We start from the raw sequence: 19525 nt of genomic DNA, 5'->3' as shown, positions 1-19525 counted from the left end.
ACAAGAAGGTATTTGTTGGGGGAGAGAAGTCTGAGAAAGAAAGAGAGACACAGAGAGTAGCTGCTATTATTATCCCCATTTTCCAGATGGGGAAACTGAGGCAAACAGAAGTTAAATGACTAGCCCAGGGTCACACAGCTAGTAAGTGTCAGGCTAGATTTCATCTCGGGTCTTGACTCTGACTCTAGCTCTAGTTCTCTCTCTACTGTACCACTTGGCTCTCTAGTTGGGAAGGATTGGCAAAATCATTTTCTAGGAGGTGAAACTTAAGGTGGAGGGGAGGAAGTAGAGTATTCCAAACGTGGGCCACAAGCATTGTATATAAAGGCAAGAAGAGTAGAGAATGCGTTGCTCTGCTTGAAGATCAATACAAAGGCCAATATTGCTGGATTACAAAGTACAAAGAGACTAAGCTATAATGAAACTGGAAAGGTGAGCTGAGGCCAGGTTATGAAGGACTTTAAAAGCCAAACAGGAGTTTATATTTTAACCCAGAGGCAAAAAGGAACCATTGGAGTTGATTGAGTTAGATGAGTGACAGGGTCAGACCTGAGCTTTAGGAAAATCACTTTGACAGTTGTGGGTGTAGGAGAGTGACTTGAAGCCAGAAAGCAATTAGAAAACCATTGAAATCATCTAATGAGCAGAAAGCATTTTGCCCATTTTAAAGTGTTTTGTAAATCTTGGTTACTGTTATTTTTAGTGGTCAGTCAAGGAAGGTTTGCTGACTGTGTTTCCAGGCTTTTTCATGCTATTTTGAGTTTTTCAAAGCATTTGTATTTATGTGTTTCTATTAAATGGGCAACGTCTTCTGAGAGAGGGGCGGCAGCATTTAGAGCTTTGACCCCGGCTGGCCGGTGAGGTGAGTCACCATCATGTAGTTTCAGGGAAGCAAGTCATCCAGTTTTGATGTTATAAACACATCAGATTGATTGCCGCAAACATGTAAAGCACGTTTCTGTTTTTATTTTGTTTTTCAGCTTTTTATAACTGCAATTAGGCATGGTGATGTACAGATTGTCCTAGAATCACTTCTGAGATTGTCGGAGGGACTTTGCCCCCACCCCGGCGGCTCTGTGGAACACATCATCCAGGCTACCTTAGGAATATAATGTGTTCTTTGTCATCCTGTGGCTGTATTGTAAATGCAAGAGCTCCCTGACAGCTTTCGTCTTAGCTCACTAAAGTCAACAAAGGCAACCAGAAAGACTTTCCGAAACCCACTGCTTCCCTCTCCGACACCCAACAGTAACATTCTGTAACCTACATAACAAACACTTTAGTTGTGTATTTGTTTCTTCCTGGCCTTTGCTGGGTGATGGACGCAATTAGCCTTTAGAGATACACATCACTGCACAACCGAGGTCTGCGTTAATCTCCAAATAACCATGTAGGGTTGTTTGCTTAATCCTAAGAAAAATGAATTCTCTCTTCTCTCTCCAAGGAGGTAGGGAATTGGGAAGACCTTTTTTGGAACTATTAAGAAAATCAGAGATTTTCTTTGTCACCTGCTTAGTGGTTATGTGATGACTCATCTAGTAGAAGGACAATGATAGTTGTGTCCGTGAGTCCAGGGAGCAGGTACTATTTCATGACTGTTCTTTATTTCTAGTTTTCCTAAGGATTAAGCATGAATAGAACTAGCTTTATGTCAAGGCTATAAACCTAGTAATCGGTATTTAGGCAAATTCCAATTTATGGGAAAAAAAGAAAACATAAAAAACTTCGATTTGCCCATGTTTCTGCAATGCATGTGCGCTCCTGTCTCTGACTGCACCTTGGCCCTCTAGCACATCCATCATTTTAGACACACGTTCACTTCTGTCCCATCAAAGCCTGCACTTATCTCACGTTCGTGGCACTAAAACATTAACCCCAAACATTCAGAATCATGAAACGGAACCTTTGAGAGAATTTATGCGGAGGGTTATTTATGGTGAAGAAATAAATTCCACATTGTTTTTCCTGTTTGGCCTCTGTTTCTTCATGTTGTTAAGGCTTTGTCCTTAATTTTCACCATATAGAAGGTAATCATTTGAAGCTCTCCAGCTGGTGAATAGGACACATTTTAATCATTTTTTTCCTGTTGCCCATTCTTTTATATGGAAAGTTGATTTTTCATATATTCCTTATACTCTGTAGGGGATATATTCCAGTCATGGGGATGGAAATGTGCAAAATACTGCAGATATAAGGATAAAGAATGACACTGTTCTTTCCCTCCAATAGTTTATATTCTTCAAGGGCCCAAGATGAAAAATATACACAGATTAGAAAATACAAAATATTTACAAAGTCATTCTGTGAAGGAGTGAACACTAGGAACTGTGGGATCAGGAAAAGTGATTAGACTTTGGGACAATTAAATCATCAATAAATAAGCATCTCCTTTGTGTCAGTCTCTTGAGAGGTGCTAAGGAAGATACAAGGAGAGGCAGGTTCTGTTCTCAAGGAGTTTGCAGCCAAACAGGGTGAGGAAAGTTCCTTATGTACAAATAACTAGATATAAAATCTAGGGAGGGGGTAAGTATTTTTTAAATGTCTTCTATGTTTCAGGCACTATGCTAAGTGCTTTACAAATATTATCTCACTTGAAAATAGGGTTAGGGATATGAACAAAGGGCTCTGAGAATTTTGAGAAAAGAAGGATAATATCTAGGGCAGCCATTCATCTCAGGGTAGAGGGAATAACTAATGGAGGAATGGGGAAGTAGCATTTGATCTAGTTTTTGGTAAGTGGCAAATCTTGGTAAGATTTCAGTTGACAGAGACATGGGGGAAGGAAGGAGAGCATTGCTACATAGGCAGTGGCATAGATAAAGAAAAGAGATAGGAAAATACATGTTTGCTGAAGTAGTGCTTTGGGTGGAGGGAAGAGTGCATGGAGTTGTGTTATTTGTCGTAGTTATTTGTGTTCATATCTTAGCCTATTAGGCTGTAAACTCTCTGAGGACAGGGATGATGTCAATTTTTACTTTTTGTATTCCTAATGTCCTAGCAACAGTGTCTTTCAAGTAGTTCATTTTGATAAGTTGAGGTCATTTCAGGTTTTGTTGATTACTACACTTTTAGGAAAGACATTAGTAATTTGGACAGTGGCCAGAAAGAAGGCAATAAGAATGAGGAAGGACCTCAGATTGATGATGTATGAAGATTGGTTGAAGCGACTGGGGATGGTTAACCTGGGGAAAAGAAGAGAAGAGCTGGAGAGAGGAAGGATGATAGGCAATATCATGATAGCTATTTGCAATTATTTGAAAAACCAATGTGAGAAAGATGAAGTAGACTTGTTTGGAACATTTAAGCTTGGTGTCAGAGAAACAACAACAACTTCCTAATAATTAAAGATGTCCCAAAGTGGAATGGAATGTCTCAGCAAGTATTGTGGGCTCTGCTTCACTGAAGGTCTTCAAGAAAAGACTGGATGACTCCTTGTCAATTATACTATAGATGGGATTCATTTGGGACTACAGATTGGGCTAAATGGCTATTGAGACCCTTTATAACTTAGTGATTCTGTTAAATTAAGTTTTCTTTTTTAAGTGGATTTTATTTTTTTAATGACCTATGGAAGACTAAGGTGTGAGAGTTGCTTTATTGGTGAGGGCATGTCCCTTGAGCCATATTATATATCCCATTCTGCCCAGTTTACTATTTAATAGCCCCTGAACTCACCTTTGAACTTTCTCTTTAAAATATTTTTGTGGTTGACAAGGTTTTTTAGGTTATATAACTAAGTACTTTAAGAGTACTTTCCCTTTTTCTTGAAAAAGCACTGTTTTCTATTAAGTAATATCTGAAGCTGGAGTAATGTTCTTTGGATGTAGCAAAGATTTGTTAATTAAGAGTTCCTTATTTGAAGACCTTGTTTATATCTTCATGTCTCTTGGTATATTGATTTTAAAAAATGCTTCCTGTTAATAAATGTATCAGCTTGTCATTAAAGCTAACTATTCAATGTCATAAGACAAAGTGGTTAGACCCAAAGTGACCAATTAACTTCCAAGTTTATATTTCTGTCCAAAATCTAAAAAAACCCAATTCGATAAAATTTTACATTGACATTGAAATGATGCTTGAAGTAAGATCCCAAACTTGAAGTGGTAAAATATTATTCACTTAACTAATTGAAGTAAAAATTCATTTCATTTGCTAAAAATTCCAAGTTATAAAGCATCACGTAAGAAATCGAACCATTTTGTTTCTCTTGAATACTGGATAATTCTTAAGCTCATAAATTGTTGCCTTATCGAGATCTTTAGGGGATTGGCACCAGTGAGGAGATGATAATAACATTCACCACAATTGGCATTTACGGAGTACACTGACATTTTCGATCAGTCAATAAACCATTTACTAAGTGCTACTACATGCTAGGGACTGGGCTACTTTTCTTAGAACTTTACACATATTATGCCATTTTGACCCTCCTAATAACCCTATAACATAGCTACCAGAGATATTATTGTCCTTTTTTTTTTTTTTTTAAACAGACCAGGGAACTGGGGCTCAGAGAAGTATGTTGACTTACCTAGAGATCACAAGACCAGGAAATGTCAAAGGCAGCATTTGAACCCAGTCTTTCTGACTGTAAACTTTATATGCCATGCTGTGTAGTATGATATGTAATTAGCAGATCAATTTTTGGGGGAGTAAATATGTGTTTCTAAAGGACTTGAAAAACAATTTATTCACTCCATCCTATTTACGCTGTTAATTTGCTTAGCAACCCCTTTTTATTCATAGATAGTGAAAAGGCAACCGTCAACCCAACCTCTCTTCCAGTTATCACACATTCCAAATGAGCAGGGTTGGAATTAATGAGGTCTTACTGTAACTCCCTCTCACTTTCAACTCGCTGACAGAAATTGGGAAATAACCTAAGAATCAAGTGTGGCTTTATAAACACTTCCTCCACCCGTTTTCTTCACTTAAAGCAAGACTCCCTCATTATATTGTTCCCTTTGTAAAGAAGGGAAAAAAACCTGCAAAAACAAACACTGAATTATTGAGGAAGTTTGTTATTGTTTTATTGTATAACTAGCTTATTAAAATTGTAGCGGGGAGGGGAGATGCTCAGTGATAGAAGGCTTCTCCTGAGGAGTCCAAAGAATTACCAAATGGCTTTTCTTGACCCTTTCAGAAGGGATTGAAGAAGGATGTTCTAATAATGGTTAGTTGGTTGCAGCAGGTCATCTAGCCTCTAGCAGGCAGATTAGATGGCTTTATGTAAGCCGTGATCCATCTTGTTGTCATCTGTCGCTGTTCAATCATTTCAATCAGGTCTGATTCTTTGTGACCTCATTTGGGGTTTTCTTGGCAGATACTGGAGTTGTTTGCCATTTTCTTCTCCAGCTTATTTTACAGATGAGAAACTGAGGCAAACAGGGGTAAGTGCCTTGCCCAGGGTCACATAGCCAGTAAGTATCTGGAGCTAGATTTGAACTCAGGAAGATGAGTCTTCCTGATTCCAGTGCTGGTACTCTATCTACTATACCACCTTGCTGCCCATCCTGAGGGTATCCAAAAAGGCCTCTTTCTCTCTCCTAGGCTGATAGTCCCTGGAAATATCTATCATGTGCTCCTCTCAGATGTTAGAGCATCTAATTGTACTGTAGCAATGACAATGTGAGAACTCTAGTTACTGTTACCCATTGTACTTTGTGAGAAAGTAGTTCATTAGATTAGAAAGTAGTCATCTAGAAAAATTCTGAGAGAATAAATATGATCATAGATGATTAAATTTTGAAGGTATCTGATGCAGAACCAGAACCTTGGACACTGGAAATAAATGAGAGAAAAAGCAGACCTGGAGAAAAGTTACCTTTAAAGTGCCTTTTGAGTGCGACCCTGGGCAAGTCATTTAACCCCCATTGCCTAGCCCTTACTACTCTTCCACCTTAGAATCAATACATAGCATTGATTCTAAGGCGCGGAAGGTCAGGGTTTCAAAAAATAATAATGAAGTGCCATTTGAACATGGTGCCATATTGTTTTACTGTTCAAGGGCACTGGCTCTTCAGTCAGATGACCTGGGTGGAAATCCCTTTTCTGAACATCTATATCTCTTGTGTGACCTCAAATTTGTTACTTAATCTCCCTTGGCCTCAGTTCTGGAACCCTTCTTAATGCCAGTGCCTTCCCTTTGTTGATTATCTCCAGTTTATCCTGTTTGTAGCTTATTTGTATTAGCTGTTACCATGTTGTCTGCCATTAGTCTGTGAGCTTCTTGTGGGCAGGGATTGTCTTTGAAACCTTTCTTGGTAGCCTGAGTGCTTTGTATTGTAGACACGTAATAAATATTTATTGGTGAGTTGACCTTTAAAATAGAGGGGGTTGGATTAGGTGGCCTCAGAAGGTCCTTCCTATTCCAGATCTAGGATCCTAATGAATAAATAACATAGTTATTAGAGTACAAGGAATAGAGGATGAAGAAGAAGCAAAGCCACTCGGGGGTTTCATGGTATCTGCTCAGGCTATTATTAAAATTCATTGTAATTTCTAGGCACCAACGTTGTCAGGATGGCTGATATCTTCGAGAATATGTCGTCTCTCCTTTCCCACACTCCTTTTGTCTTTCTCGGGCTTTCCAAAAGCGAATGTGCCCACCTAGAAAGGTGGGACCCACCTTGAGTGTGTTTGAGGACACCCCTCTCTTTTATCTAGTCATAGCTGGGAAGCCACTAGTCCTAGAGAGCACCCTTAAACACAGACTAAGTAGCTGTTTATTAATGTGTCATGAAATTACCCTGCTGACTTAGAGATCGAGGAGTGGGCCCCTTCTTTAATTGAAATTTGAATTTTTTTAAAAAAAGAGCCATTATTTTTAAGATCCATGAAGTCTGTGTTGTGATTTATAGGAAGTATCCAACTACAGCTGGTGCACTTCTGGATGTTTTATGGCAGATTATTCTCAGATTACCCTTTAATGCAGAAAGGTCTGCCTGTTGTCTAAGCTTTCTGTGTCATAGAGAAACCGTTCAGACTTGATATGAAACAGCTGGTGGAATCAGCTGTATGTAGAAGTCGTATTTTAAGGCAGGCAGTAAGAGAGAAGTTTTCATAGCTGGGTGTGTGTGTGTGTGTGTGTGTGTGTGTGTGTGTGTGTGTGTGTGGAGGGAGGCAAAAGTTAAATCTCCCCTCACTATTTAGAAGTGATTTAATTTAGTCATTAACAAATTATGCAAATGAAAAGAAGGACCCTGAATGTGGTGTTTGTTGAGGAGCATTGGGGGCCCACAGCTGTGCAAAGGGAGATGGGGAGACAGGGCCTCCTCAGGATGGCCCGGGCTCAGAGAGTGGAGGCACAAAGCTCTTAGTGACCCCCGAGGCACTAAGGCTCACCCCAGGCCCTGAGAGGTCAGAGGCGACTCCCTGACCCAGCCTCCCTCTCTATCCTCAGGGTCCCTGCTGAGCCCGACAACAAGGGAGCCGATTGTCAGGGTGGTTTTCTTGTTCTTTGTCTGGGGCCCACTCTTTGTATGAAGAGTTCTGTGTGCTTTTCTGAATGTGTATGTGTGTATGTGTATGTGTGTGTTTGCGTATGGGAGAGAGACAGATACACACAGAGATAGGCAGAGAGAGAGACTAAGAGAGGAGAAGAGACATAGAAGAGAGGAGAGAGAATTAAGAAAGGAGAGGTCAGAGAGGAAAGGAGGGAGAGAGACGGAGAGAGAGGAGGAGGAGGATACAGAAATAAAAGAGAGTTGGGGTACAAAGAATGAAAGAGAGATGAAAAAGAGGAGGGAAAGAGAGAGAAAGGAAGAGAGAGAAGGAAAAAGAGAGACAGAGAGAATGGGAGAGAGAGTAAGAGAGAGAGACAGAGAGGGAGAAAGAGAGAAGGAATAAAAGAGAGAGGAGGGGAGAGAGAGGGAAAAAAAGAGAGAAACAGAAGGAAAAAGAGAGAGAGAGAGAAGAAGAGAGAGTAAGAGAGAAGGAATAGTAAAAAGGGGAGAGAGAAAGAGAGAGAGACAGAGAGACAGACAGAGAGAGATGCATTTAAATTTATTGAGAGCACTTAAAAATAAAAAACTTTATGCAGGCAAGGGACACAAAAGAGGTGGGGGAGGAGGAGGAGGAGAAAAGCACCAATTCACTCTGCTTGAATGGGTTGAACAGTCCTAGATCTCTGAGGTTAAGAAGGCCATTTGGACTCCACAGTTATAAAATTGGACTTTTTATACTACCGTACTTGTTTCTGTCTGGTACTTACTTGCCTCTAAGTGGAGCCCCCCCCCCTTCCTCCCTTTCTCTGTGATCTTTTGGGCGTTTTGGAGAGGAATAGTTTAAAAATGTCTTCTTCTGAAGCCTTCATCTGTTAAACCAGGGCTGTTTCTCAGTGGGCCAGTCTGTCTGTACCAAAGGGCCAGTCTCTGTCTACACTACAGGGTTCTGAGATAACTGTCCTGTAAGGATCACAAAGACTGCAGTGTAGAGCTCTGACACCTACTTATTACATGAGCTAGGGGAGTAGGCTCATTAGATCCAGTGCATTGTGAAGGGTAATTTAAGCCACGTTTCCACCAGGGCTGTTTGGTCTGCCTGCAAATGTGCCAGCTATAAAAAGAGCCACATTAAAGGAGTTAGCAGCTGAAATGTTCAAACCTCCCTTGGTCACTGCCTCTGGTTCATAAACTGGTCTCTGGCAACCCTGGGGCCATGGCAGCCATCCTGATTACTATGTTGGACTAGAAGGGGTTAAATAGCAATCCCTTAAGGAGGCTGTTTTAATAGATGCCAGCTTTAGAAAGGTAATTATTGTGGCCTTGGGGCAATAGACACGGGTCATGGTGGTGTGTTTCTTCCTTCCCACTTTCTTATCAAACTGTTGTTTTTTGGAGGTGTGGGGGGAAGGAGGGGGTCCTTTTTCAGTCCATGGTGGTCAAATCTATTAGATTCCAGAACAAGCCAAAACCTAAAGAAAACGTTACGTAAGTCCACCTTTAAGAACTCCTTCCCTATCCTGTTTAACAAGTGCAGCTGCCCAGTTGACATTTTTTCCTTTTTTTTTTTTCCTTTTTTTCCTCCTTCTTTTGCTAGCTTCTTTTTTTTTCCTCCCAGGAAGAGCTGATCTTTCAACTGTGGAAAAACCACCAATTAAACAGTACTAAAAGCTTATCATAATATTCAGTTGGTAAAATTACCTTGTAATTAGCCTAACAGTGATCCAGAACTTATTAACACCAGGACATGGAAAGTTAGACAGGGCACAGAACTTTCAAATTGCTTATGCCTGTGGCTTACTCAGCTGCTGGCGCTGGCGTCTGCTTTATTTCTTTCATAAAGCCATCTCCAGTTCTATCTCTCCTGGGTTTAAGTTTTTAATGGCTTTGGGGCATTTTCTTCTTACGTTTGGTTTAGTCTGAAAGACATTATAAACTCAAGCACTCCCAGTCTGGGTTTATCTCTGCAGGTGAGTAGATGGCTCGCTTCATGAGTATAAGGGAAATCAATCGATTTTACATTCTGTGACTATGTTTCGATGGCTCCTTTTGTAGCATCAGACCTTCTTCTTCAGGAGAAAGCCCTTTATTTTACTGCAGTGTTAATGGTGGCTGTACATTCTGAAGTCATATGTTAATGTGTCATGGAGAGATTCCCTTTGAAGATTTTTATTGCAATCGTTCGATTTTTATCAATGTAGGAAACTCCCAGTGTGATTTAGTCATTGATCTATATCTGATGGTATTAGATGAGGCTTTCTTAAGCGGCAGTCCCACTCTATGGATAGATTTCAGAGGGTCTAAGAACGTGGATGGGGAAAAAAACCCCAAACAACTACATCTTAACAATATAAGTGATTTCCTTTGTAAGCCTATATATTTTATGCATTTAAAAATACTACTCCAAGAAGGAGTCCATAGACTTCAGCACACTGCCAAAGGAGTTCATGACATCAAAAAGGTTAAGAATCCATGGTGTAAAGGCTTGCCTGGGACACTTAGAATTAATGACTTGCCTTTGGTCATACAACTGGTCTGTATTAGAAGCATGGCTTGAACTCAGGTCTTCCAGACTCCAAGACTGGCCATCTATCCATTATAATGTTCATTGTCTCATACAGAGAGTCATTCATGAGTTTCATAAAACTTACAAGAAGCTATTGTAATATGAGGAACCCTATGGCGGCCTTACCCTGTCTAAAACTGCCCCTTTCTTATGTCTCTTAATCTCAGCACTGGAAAACTCTGTCTGCTGGTCATTGTTAGGCTATCAGACACAAATGGTGATTAATAAAATGTCAGCAGGATATTTTCATGTGATTTTAAAATGCTTTGAATGATGCAGGTCCTGATTTAAGAACCATTTGACTTGGAGGGGCCCAATTTCTAGGAATTCCTTTCTGTGACCACAGGAGCTGATAATCTGAGATTACAACTCAAGTCGACTTTTTTCCCCACAGAAATGGTGTTTCTTAATAAAATGATAATTGGATGTTCTAATGATTCTGGAAGAGAATGTCAATTTAATTTGAGTAAACAGGAAAGGGGTGAGCAGGATTTCAACATGACTGACTGTCAGCGATGGCCATGGGAACTCAATTAGGTTGCAGCTGAAGGAGTTCAAAGGGCAATAAGCACCAAAGAATTCAAGGGAATTAAATTTGACTACATTGTCCTACCCTAGAAGATTTTCCATAAAAGCATGTGATGGCACAGCAAATAGAGTTCTGGGCCTGGAGTTAGGAAGACCCAAGTTCATATTGTGTGATCCTGTGTAAATCGTTTGACCTCTATTTGCCTCAATTTCCTTAACAGTAAAATGGGGATAATAAGAGTACCAAATCTTGGGTTGGTTTTGAAGACCAAATGAGATAACATGTGAAGTTTTTTGACAACTTAAAACTATATAAATCAGTTATTGTTGTTGATATTATTATTATTATTATTGTTGTTGTTGTTGTTATTGAAAGTAGGGTCTCTAAGAAACATTGGCAAATTCAGTGGGCCACAGAAAATCTGAATGGAGGGTACTTGACTAAGGATGACCCTCTGAGAGATTATTTATTCCCATTGCCTCTAGATTATAACACAAATTCCTTGGGTTGGCATTTAAAACCCTGAACAATATAATTCTAGTTTACTTTTCCCCATTGGTTTCAAATGACCCCCTTTCACGTTCTCTGTGTTCTAGGCAAACAAGAGAAGTAATTGTTCTTTGGATTCTCTGTTTCTTTACACAAATGCCCAGATTCTACTCTCTCCTCATCTTTGTCTCTCAGTATTCTTACTTTATTCAAGGCTCGGCTCAGGGGCTGCTTCCTCCTTGAAGTCTCTCCACCTCCTTGTTTAAGTTCTTGTTGTTTTCTTCTTTCCCAGATTATTTTGCATTTTGCTAACCATATTCCTCTAATAGAAGGTAAGCTCCTTGAAGATGATGGCAGGGAACTATTCTTCATTTTTATTTTTGTATCTCTAGCACGGTACCTGGCACATAATGGGCATATTGCATTTAAATGATCTGAGAGGTCCTTTTGTGAATGTCTTAATAAAGGGATTTTTATAGCCCATATAAAGTCTCACCTTATCATTAGACTCTAGTATGGTCTGAATTTAGCCCATCTCTCAGGTTTCTTTAACTAGCCCAAGGATACATTAGTTGATCAAGCTTTTCTTTGTAGGCATTCTTAATCTTTTTTATGTCGTGGATCCCTTTGGCAGTCTGTAAAGCCTATGGATCCCTTCTCAGAATAATGTTAAGTGCATAAAATAAAATACATAAGATTATTTATAGATTGCCATTATGTTGAAATACAGTTATCAAAATATTTTAAGAAAATACAAGTTTATGAACCCCAGTTTACAAACTCCTGTTTTAGAACAATGATAGTTTTATTTTTGAAGTGAATTGGGCCAATTGCTGGATCCAGATGACTTTGGCTCTGCCTTATAAACTCTGCCAGTGCCTTGGAGAGTGTCCTTGAAAATCTGTTATCAATTTCCTGTAGTCAGAAAGTTCTAATAGTACATATGCTTTGAACACTGATTCTTAGCAGTGTGAACGAATTCCTTTGTAAGAACATTTGTATCCTACCCTTAAAATTACCAGTGGAGGTTTCCCTGTGAAGATGCTACTCTTTATATTCATAGAATGTCTGAAGTCACCTTCTAGATGCTTTTGGACTTGTTTTGATTTGGCATTGGTAAGCCCAATATTGGTGTTAAACTCCACAATCTGAGCAGATGCTTTTATAATTGAAAGTACCTGCATATAATGTAGAGAACTCCATTTCCTTTTTTCTGAAGCTCTAGTTGCTATAATTCTCTGGCAGTATTGTCCATAGAATTATGTTCAGTATTGATAATAATATTTGGAATTGCATCTTTGTTTAACATCTGTGACATGCAGGCAGGTAGTCATATTGTAGGCAAGATCTTCGCCTATAATCATTTTGAGAGGGAGGGGAGAAAGGAGACTAGACTTGTGATTTCATTGGCATAAGGAAAGTCCTTTTCAGAACTAGCTCTGCAATTCAGTCTTCCAGAGCTGCCTAGGACACTAAGAGAGTAAGTATTTTCTTGAGTCACACTTCCAGAGTGCCCATTTGTGTTGGAAGCAGGATTTGAAATTAGGAACTCTGACTGAGGCAGCCCTCTATCTATTCTGCTACACTACCTCTCACTTTGACTCATAAATGCCAAATTTACATCAGTCAAGAGATGCCACTGGAGAACATCATTGTGAAAGTCAAATACAAAATAATCTCAAGTTTATCTAAAAAGGCTCCAGATTTGCAGACAGGGCTATGAGGACTGGTTCAGCTCTTCAGTGTGTCCTTATCAGGCAGTTGATTCTGTTTATAAAATTTAAATCTTTTAATCAATGACTAATGGAACCAGTGGGAGATATGCTTTCAGTGACTCGACATGTTTTACAAATGTCTTTGTCTTTGGTGAAGCAGGGATTTCTACAGGATCTGATCTTGGCATTCATTTAGGACTCACAGAAATGTAAAGAGCAATCTTGTACCTTTCATGAGGGCCTTAGAATTGACTGTTAGAGGGGAAAGATCTACAGATGGGATGATGGAATAGCTGTGCTAAGGTGCAGCTGTCTGGGATTGTATAAGTCTGTTTAAGAGGTGTCAGGATGAGCCATGCCAGCAGTAGGGAGGACCTAGGTTCAAATCTGCCCTCAGATACTTCCTAGCTATGTGATCCTCTGTAAATCAGTCACTTAATCCCAACTGCTTAGACCCGTGTTGGCAAACCTGTGGCACTTGTGCCAGACGGGGATGCTACCCTCCCCCTCTCTATGTGCACCTGAGGACATTTCTCCCATCACCCAGCCCTCTGCCCAGCAGCCCAATGGGAATGCTTCCTCTCTCCCCTGTCTGGGGTAAGATGGGGCTCACATGCAGCATGAGGGTCACAGTTTGGGTACTTGGTCTCTAAGAGGTTTGTCATCACTGATCTAGAACTTAACCTTTTCTGCTTTGGAACTGACTCTTAGTATTCATTTTAAGACAGAAGGTAAAGGTTAAAAAAAAGTATTAGAACATTTACATGACTTCCAGTGGATAATGGGTATCACGTTGCTTGCCTTCTCAGTGAGTAGGGAAAGGGCTGAAAGCAGAGGGAGAGAAAACTTGGAACTCAAAATTTGAAAAAGGAAGGTATAAAATTAAAAAGAAGTCTTCATGTTTGTGTTGGGTGTTGTGGGAAAAACTAACCTCAGGGTATGTAGAATTTATTGTGTGAACCACTGATAAGAAATTTAACACTGGGATTCAGCAGAGTGAGTCAGTTCAATTCAGCAAGCATGTACTGAGCACCTTCAGTGTGCTGGGCATTGGGCTGGTCGCTGGTGATACATTGATAAAAAAACAAACTAGTCCTGACCCAAAGAGATTATATTTCTCTGTGAGGGAAGAGAGAGGCGACAAACATATAAACCAAAATATACAATAAATAAAAAATAGATGCAGACAATATACAACAGGAAGAAAAGAGATACAAAGATAATATGCTATATATACTATATATTTATATATAGCTACATGTATAAGTATATATAGTATATTCTTTGTATATTTTTAGCCATAGAGAATCTATTTTATATATTATATGTATGTGTATATATTACACATATATAGCTACATGTATAATAAGGGTGGGGAGAACACTTTTTCATATATATATAACTACATGTTTAAGTAATAATATTGGAGGTGGGGAGAGAATATTATTTACTTGTTGGGAGGGAAGGTAGATCAATGCTGGAGGAGACACTGGAATGGAACTTGGAAAGGGAGTTAGGGATTTCCAAGTTATAGATAAGGAGAAGGGGCATGCGAGGCATGAGATACAATCTACTCAAAGGCACATAGGTGGGAGATAGATTGTCATTAATGAAGAAAAGCAAGTAGGTCTTTTACCTTCTATCCCCAGAATATAGGGTGTGTATATTTATGACGCTTGGTCAAAGAGTAATATGAACTAAGTCTAGAAAGATAGATATGTTCTAGATTACTTTTATTTTATTCTAGTGGAAATAGGGAGCTACTGAAGCACCTTGAGCAGGAGAATACTATAGTGGAACCTCTCCTTTAGGGATATCAATCTGGCTTCAGTAAAGGAAATGGTTTAATAGGAGAGAGAGAGATTGGAGGCAGGGAGACCAGTCAATTAGTGAGTTGACAATAACTATTTAAGCACTTATTATATGCCTGACACAATGCCAAACATTGGAGAAACAAAAAGGAAGGCAAACTATGATCCTTTGACATAATCCTAGGACATTCTAATGAGAGAGATAGCATGGAAATAACTAAATTTCCCATTAGAATGTGAGTTCTTTGATGATAGGGACTTTCTCTTGCCTCTTTTTGTATCCCTTGCCTTAACACAGTGCCTGGCCCATAGAAGGTTCTTAATAAATGTTTATTGACTGACCAACAAGGTATATATGAGATATATTGTTGTTGCTGTTCACTTATTTCAGCCTTGTCTGACCCTTTGTGACTTTATTTGGGCTTTTCTTGGCAAAGAAACCAAAGTAGTTTGCCATTCTCTTCTCCTGTTCAATTTATAGATGAGAAAACTGAGGCCACGAGGGTTAAATGTTAAATATTAAGTATTAATAATTAATAAATTAAAGTTAAGTATTAAGCCCAGCACCACATAGCCAGTAAATGTCTGATGCTAAATTTGAACTCAGGTCTTTCTGACTCCAGGTCTGGTACTCTGGACACTATGGCACCACCCAGCTGTCCTATGTCATATATAGAGCAGGTAGATCGTAACCTCAGAAGGGAAGGAGGGGGCCTGAGAAAGACCTCCTGCAGAAGGTAAGAGTTGAGTTGACTCTTGAAGGATGTCAAGAAAATGAAGAAGTGGAGGAAGGGTACTGAGCATCCCAGGCATGGAATGGAGACTACCATTGCAAAGGAGCAGAACCTGGAGATGGAGTGTCGTTGTAGAGAAATAAAAAATAAGCCCATGCAGATGGGTCATGGAGTGGGCAGAGGGGAAGAAAATGTAAAACGATTGGAAAGGTAGGAAGGATGTTAAACGTAGTGCAGAGGACTTCGTTTATAGTTGATCCTGGGGATTCTAGGGAGCCACTAGAGTCTACTGAGTATGGGAGGAGGGATTATAGCATGGCCAGACCCTCACTTTAGGAAATTCAAAGGCAATCAAATTTGGGAAAGATTAGAACAGGGAATTGACCGTAAGACAGGGAGACCAAGGAGAAAGTTATTTCAATAGTGCAAATGAGATGACAAAGGTAGAATTATTGTGTGGGTGGAGAGACAGGAGAATATGTAAGATGTCATAGAAATGACAAGATTTGCCATGAAATTAGATATTGTCAATTAGAAGCCCATGTTTCTGAGTGAAGCAGTATGCTTAAGAGACCTGGGGTATGTGAGTGTGTGTGAAAAATTTTGTGTAAATGAGCCAAAGTGTACTGTAGAGAGCATGGGCTGAAGCAAGAGTGAGAGGGAAGTTATACCCACTCCCTGCCCCTACTACTCAGTCATGCCAGTTTTGGCATTGATGAAGACCTTGGTCAGATTCTCTATCAGACAGCTTATGTGAATACCTCTTTTATGAGTCCTATAATCTCCAAATGGGAAGAGAATGAGTCTGGGAGGCAGGAGGTGAAGATCTCCAGCACAGTGTGTATGACTGGGAGGGATGAGATCATCATAAGTTGTTTTCTTTGAGATAAAAGGAAATTCTGAATGAGATTTTCTTGAAGCTAGATGACCAATAATATGTTTGCTGAACTTGATTTAATGTACCCACTCCTCCTACTGCTTGTGCCTGCCCTCTTAGATTACCTCCTATTTACATGTATCTTGTACGTATATAGTTATTTATATGTCATCTGTGCCATTAGAATGTGGGCACCATGGGGCAGTTAGATAGTACAGTGGATAGAGTGTCAGGCCTGGAGATAGAAGGACCTGGGTTCAAATTTGGTCTCAGACACTTTAGAGTGTGTGTCCTTGGGCAAGTCACTTAAACCTTGATTGCCTTAGCACTTGGTGCTCTTCGATCTTAGAACTGCCACTGACAGAAGGTAAAGGTTTAGAAATAATAATAATAATATGAGCACTTGGAAGGCAGGGTCCTGTTTTTGCCTTTCTTTGTATCCCAAAGTACCTTCTTTGGCACTGAGTTGACTGTCTCCATTTATCAAACCAATCAGATAATTGCCAGGTCTCTACTTTACTCTGTGCCATATGGGCTGTTTCTTAGCCTCCCTTCAACCCAGCACAGTGCTTGGCTCATGCTATTCTCATGATTTCAATTGTATCTGATTCTGCATGACCTTATCTGGAATTTTCTTGGCAAAAATACTGGAGTGGTTTGTCATTTCCTTCTCCAGTTCATTTTATAGATGAGGAGACTGTTCAGTGATTTGCCCAAGGTCGCATCACTAGTAAGCATCTGAGGCTGGATTTGAACTTGGGAAGATGAGTGTTCGTGACTCCTGCCTAGCATTTGGCCCAGAGTAGACACTTAAATGCACACTGACTGACTCATCCAAGCACTAGCCCGAGTTCTAGGGTGGAGACTGTATTCAGTTATTTAATGGAAGCCCTGAAAAGTGGGGTCGCATTGCCTGTGATTGTCTGGCTTTAATCAAGTTTATCTATTGACCATTGATTTTAGCCTCTAATAAATAGACAAGGGATGCACAGGCTTCCAACATGACTGAGCTTCTTTGTTGGAAAAGCTATTCTAGAAACCATGGGAAAGAGCAACTTTAGAAATGCAAAAGGTTTATAAAACTTCAGAGAGCCATTTGGGGGATAGGATCTGGCCCTGAGAATTCAGTGATATAAGGAACTTCCTGGGTAGAAACTCCAGAGATGTAGATGGCAATTGTTCTGCAGTGTACATTCTTAGAGAGTTGCCTGAGGCCTGAGAAGTTAAATGATTCTCCAGGTAATGAAGCTAATATATATTTCAGAGACAGGAACTGAACTTAGGACTTCGTAACTCCAAGACCAGCCTTCTATTTATTTGGTAACAAGGGAATAACATTACTGCATGATGCCCCAAGAATGGATCAGAATCTAAATTTTAAGACTGTTTAGAATGAGAAAGCATTTTATCATTTATTCTAATCCTTTCATTTTATAAATAAGGATCATCATATCACTATAATCCTAGAAGGAATATTAGAGGCCATCTAGTTCAACCCCTTTATTTTTCAGATGAAGAAAATGAGGCCCAGAAAGAAACTGGACCCATTTGTCCAGAAGTAGTAAGTAGCAGAGCTGAGATTTGAACTCCAGCTTCCCTGACTTTAATTCAAGACAGCATGGCATGGCATAGCAGATAGAGAGCTAGACTTGGGATTAAGAAGACCTAGGTTCAGATTCCATCTCATACACTTACTAGCCTTGCAACTCAGAATAAGTAACTTGTTTTCTCTGGGCCTTAATTTCCCTACGTATAAAATGAGAACAGCTCAGTAGTAGAGTGGATAAAGCTCTGGGCCTAGAATTAGGAGGAGTCATGTCCCTGAATACAAACCTGGCTTCAGATACTAGTTTTGTGACCTCAGGCAAGCCATTTAACTCTGTTTGCCTCAGTTTCCCCATCTGTAAAATAGCTGGTGAAGGAATGGCAAACCACTCCAGTATCTTTGCCAAGAAAACTCCAAATGGGGTCACAAAGAATTGGGCACAACTGAAACAACTGAACAACAGCAGAAAATAAAATGAGGCGGTTGGACTAAAAAATAAGATTCCTTCTAGTTCTGCTTTCCCAGCTCCAAATCTCTGATCCCATATTAAATAACTTGCCCACTATCTCACAGGCGGTAAGGGGCAAACTTTCCTGGATATGTAAAGAACCCTTCTACAGCACTCTTAGCAAGGTAGTTTAATTTTGTTTTGAGTCGCGTTGGGGGGAATTAACAGTCTTTCTATGGAAAAACTCATTCATAAGTTGTTTATGATGTAGTAATTAAGTCTACTTACATACCACCCCACCCAAACACACAGCCATATGGAGAACAATTGCAAACTATGCCATAAAGTTACTTACAATAGAGAAGCGAGCATCTCACTGAGGGACGAGCACATCTTACATGTTCAAATTCTTGGATCTTTTTTTTTTTTTTTTAAACTTCTCATTGCCTCAAAGACAACTTCTCACCCAACTCCTCTTTGTCTCTGGCACCTAAATGCTTAGGATGCTCTGGCTGGCCAGCCAAAGGGAAGTGAAGATTTGATAATTACCCAGTTAATTTGATCAACATTGACAGCCTGACTGGATGACCCCAGAGTGCATTTCTTGGTACAGAGTTGGCTGTCTTCATTCATCAAAACCATCAGATAATTGCCAGGTCTCTACTTCACTCTGTGCCATGTGGGCTATTTCTCAGCCTCCCTTTCACTTCAAGGGGGGAGTGCTGTGTGCAGAAAGAGGAGGGGGAAAGAACTAGGCCTAGAGGCATTTGTAAACTTTTATGCTCTATCAGCTTCACATCATCATGACCCCTTCCTTCAATGGGCCAGTGACTTGTAATGTGGAACAGTCTGGGAATGAACCTTTGGAAACATTTAAGCAATGCGGTCATTCGGCCTTTTGCCTTTTTTTGCTTATTTGCTTCAAAGTCAAATGTGTTCTACTTTGGAAGCTTCTTCCTTAAAAAGGAGTTCTTTAATCTACCAATCCATCTTTTAGGGTTTTTTTAGAAGCTTTTCCTTTGAACATCGAGGTCATACAAAAGAAACAATGTGGACAATGTCCCATCTTGAAAGAGATGAGATTCGTGCATTTTGTTGGGAGTCATTTCCCCCCAAATGATTAACTATATAACATTAATTTTAAATTTAAGCCATGCTTGACAACATTTAACTTTTTTTTTTTCTCTCTCTCTCTTTAATTACAGCTCGGTCTGACAATAGCCATTCGCTATAGCCACAGGTAAACTTTTTCTTTTCCTTTTAAGAGGTAGCCATGCCAATTTGTTGTGTTTGCATTTGATAACAATATAAATATTTTGTTGGCATCATTGTAGCTATTTGACAAAATGAGTCTGTTAGCAAAGCAAT

General features: G+C 39.7%; 1 protein-coding gene across 1 annotated transcript in view; it reads left to right on the top strand.

Annotated features, from left to right (window-relative positions):
- Window positions 1-19525, top strand: part of ACOXL (acyl-CoA oxidase like) — a 511038-nt gene that overhangs the window by 68901 nt on the left and 422612 nt on the right. Inside the window, exon 8 of the mRNA XM_044659510.1 lies at window positions 19363-19397. Within this exon, the coding sequence (XP_044515445.1) occupies window positions 19363-19397 (35 nt within the window). The remainder of the gene's footprint in view (window positions 1-19362; window positions 19398-19525) is intronic.

Source organism: Gracilinanus agilis, chromosome 2 (genome assembly GCF_016433145.1).
Source record: "Gracilinanus agilis isolate LMUSP501 chromosome 2, AgileGrace, whole genome shotgun sequence".
In the NCBI taxonomy this organism is placed as follows: Eukaryota; Metazoa; Chordata; class Mammalia; order Didelphimorphia; family Didelphidae; genus Gracilinanus; species Gracilinanus agilis.
Note: the sequence above shows the minus strand (reverse complement) of the source record. Positions and strands in the feature narration are given on the sequence as shown.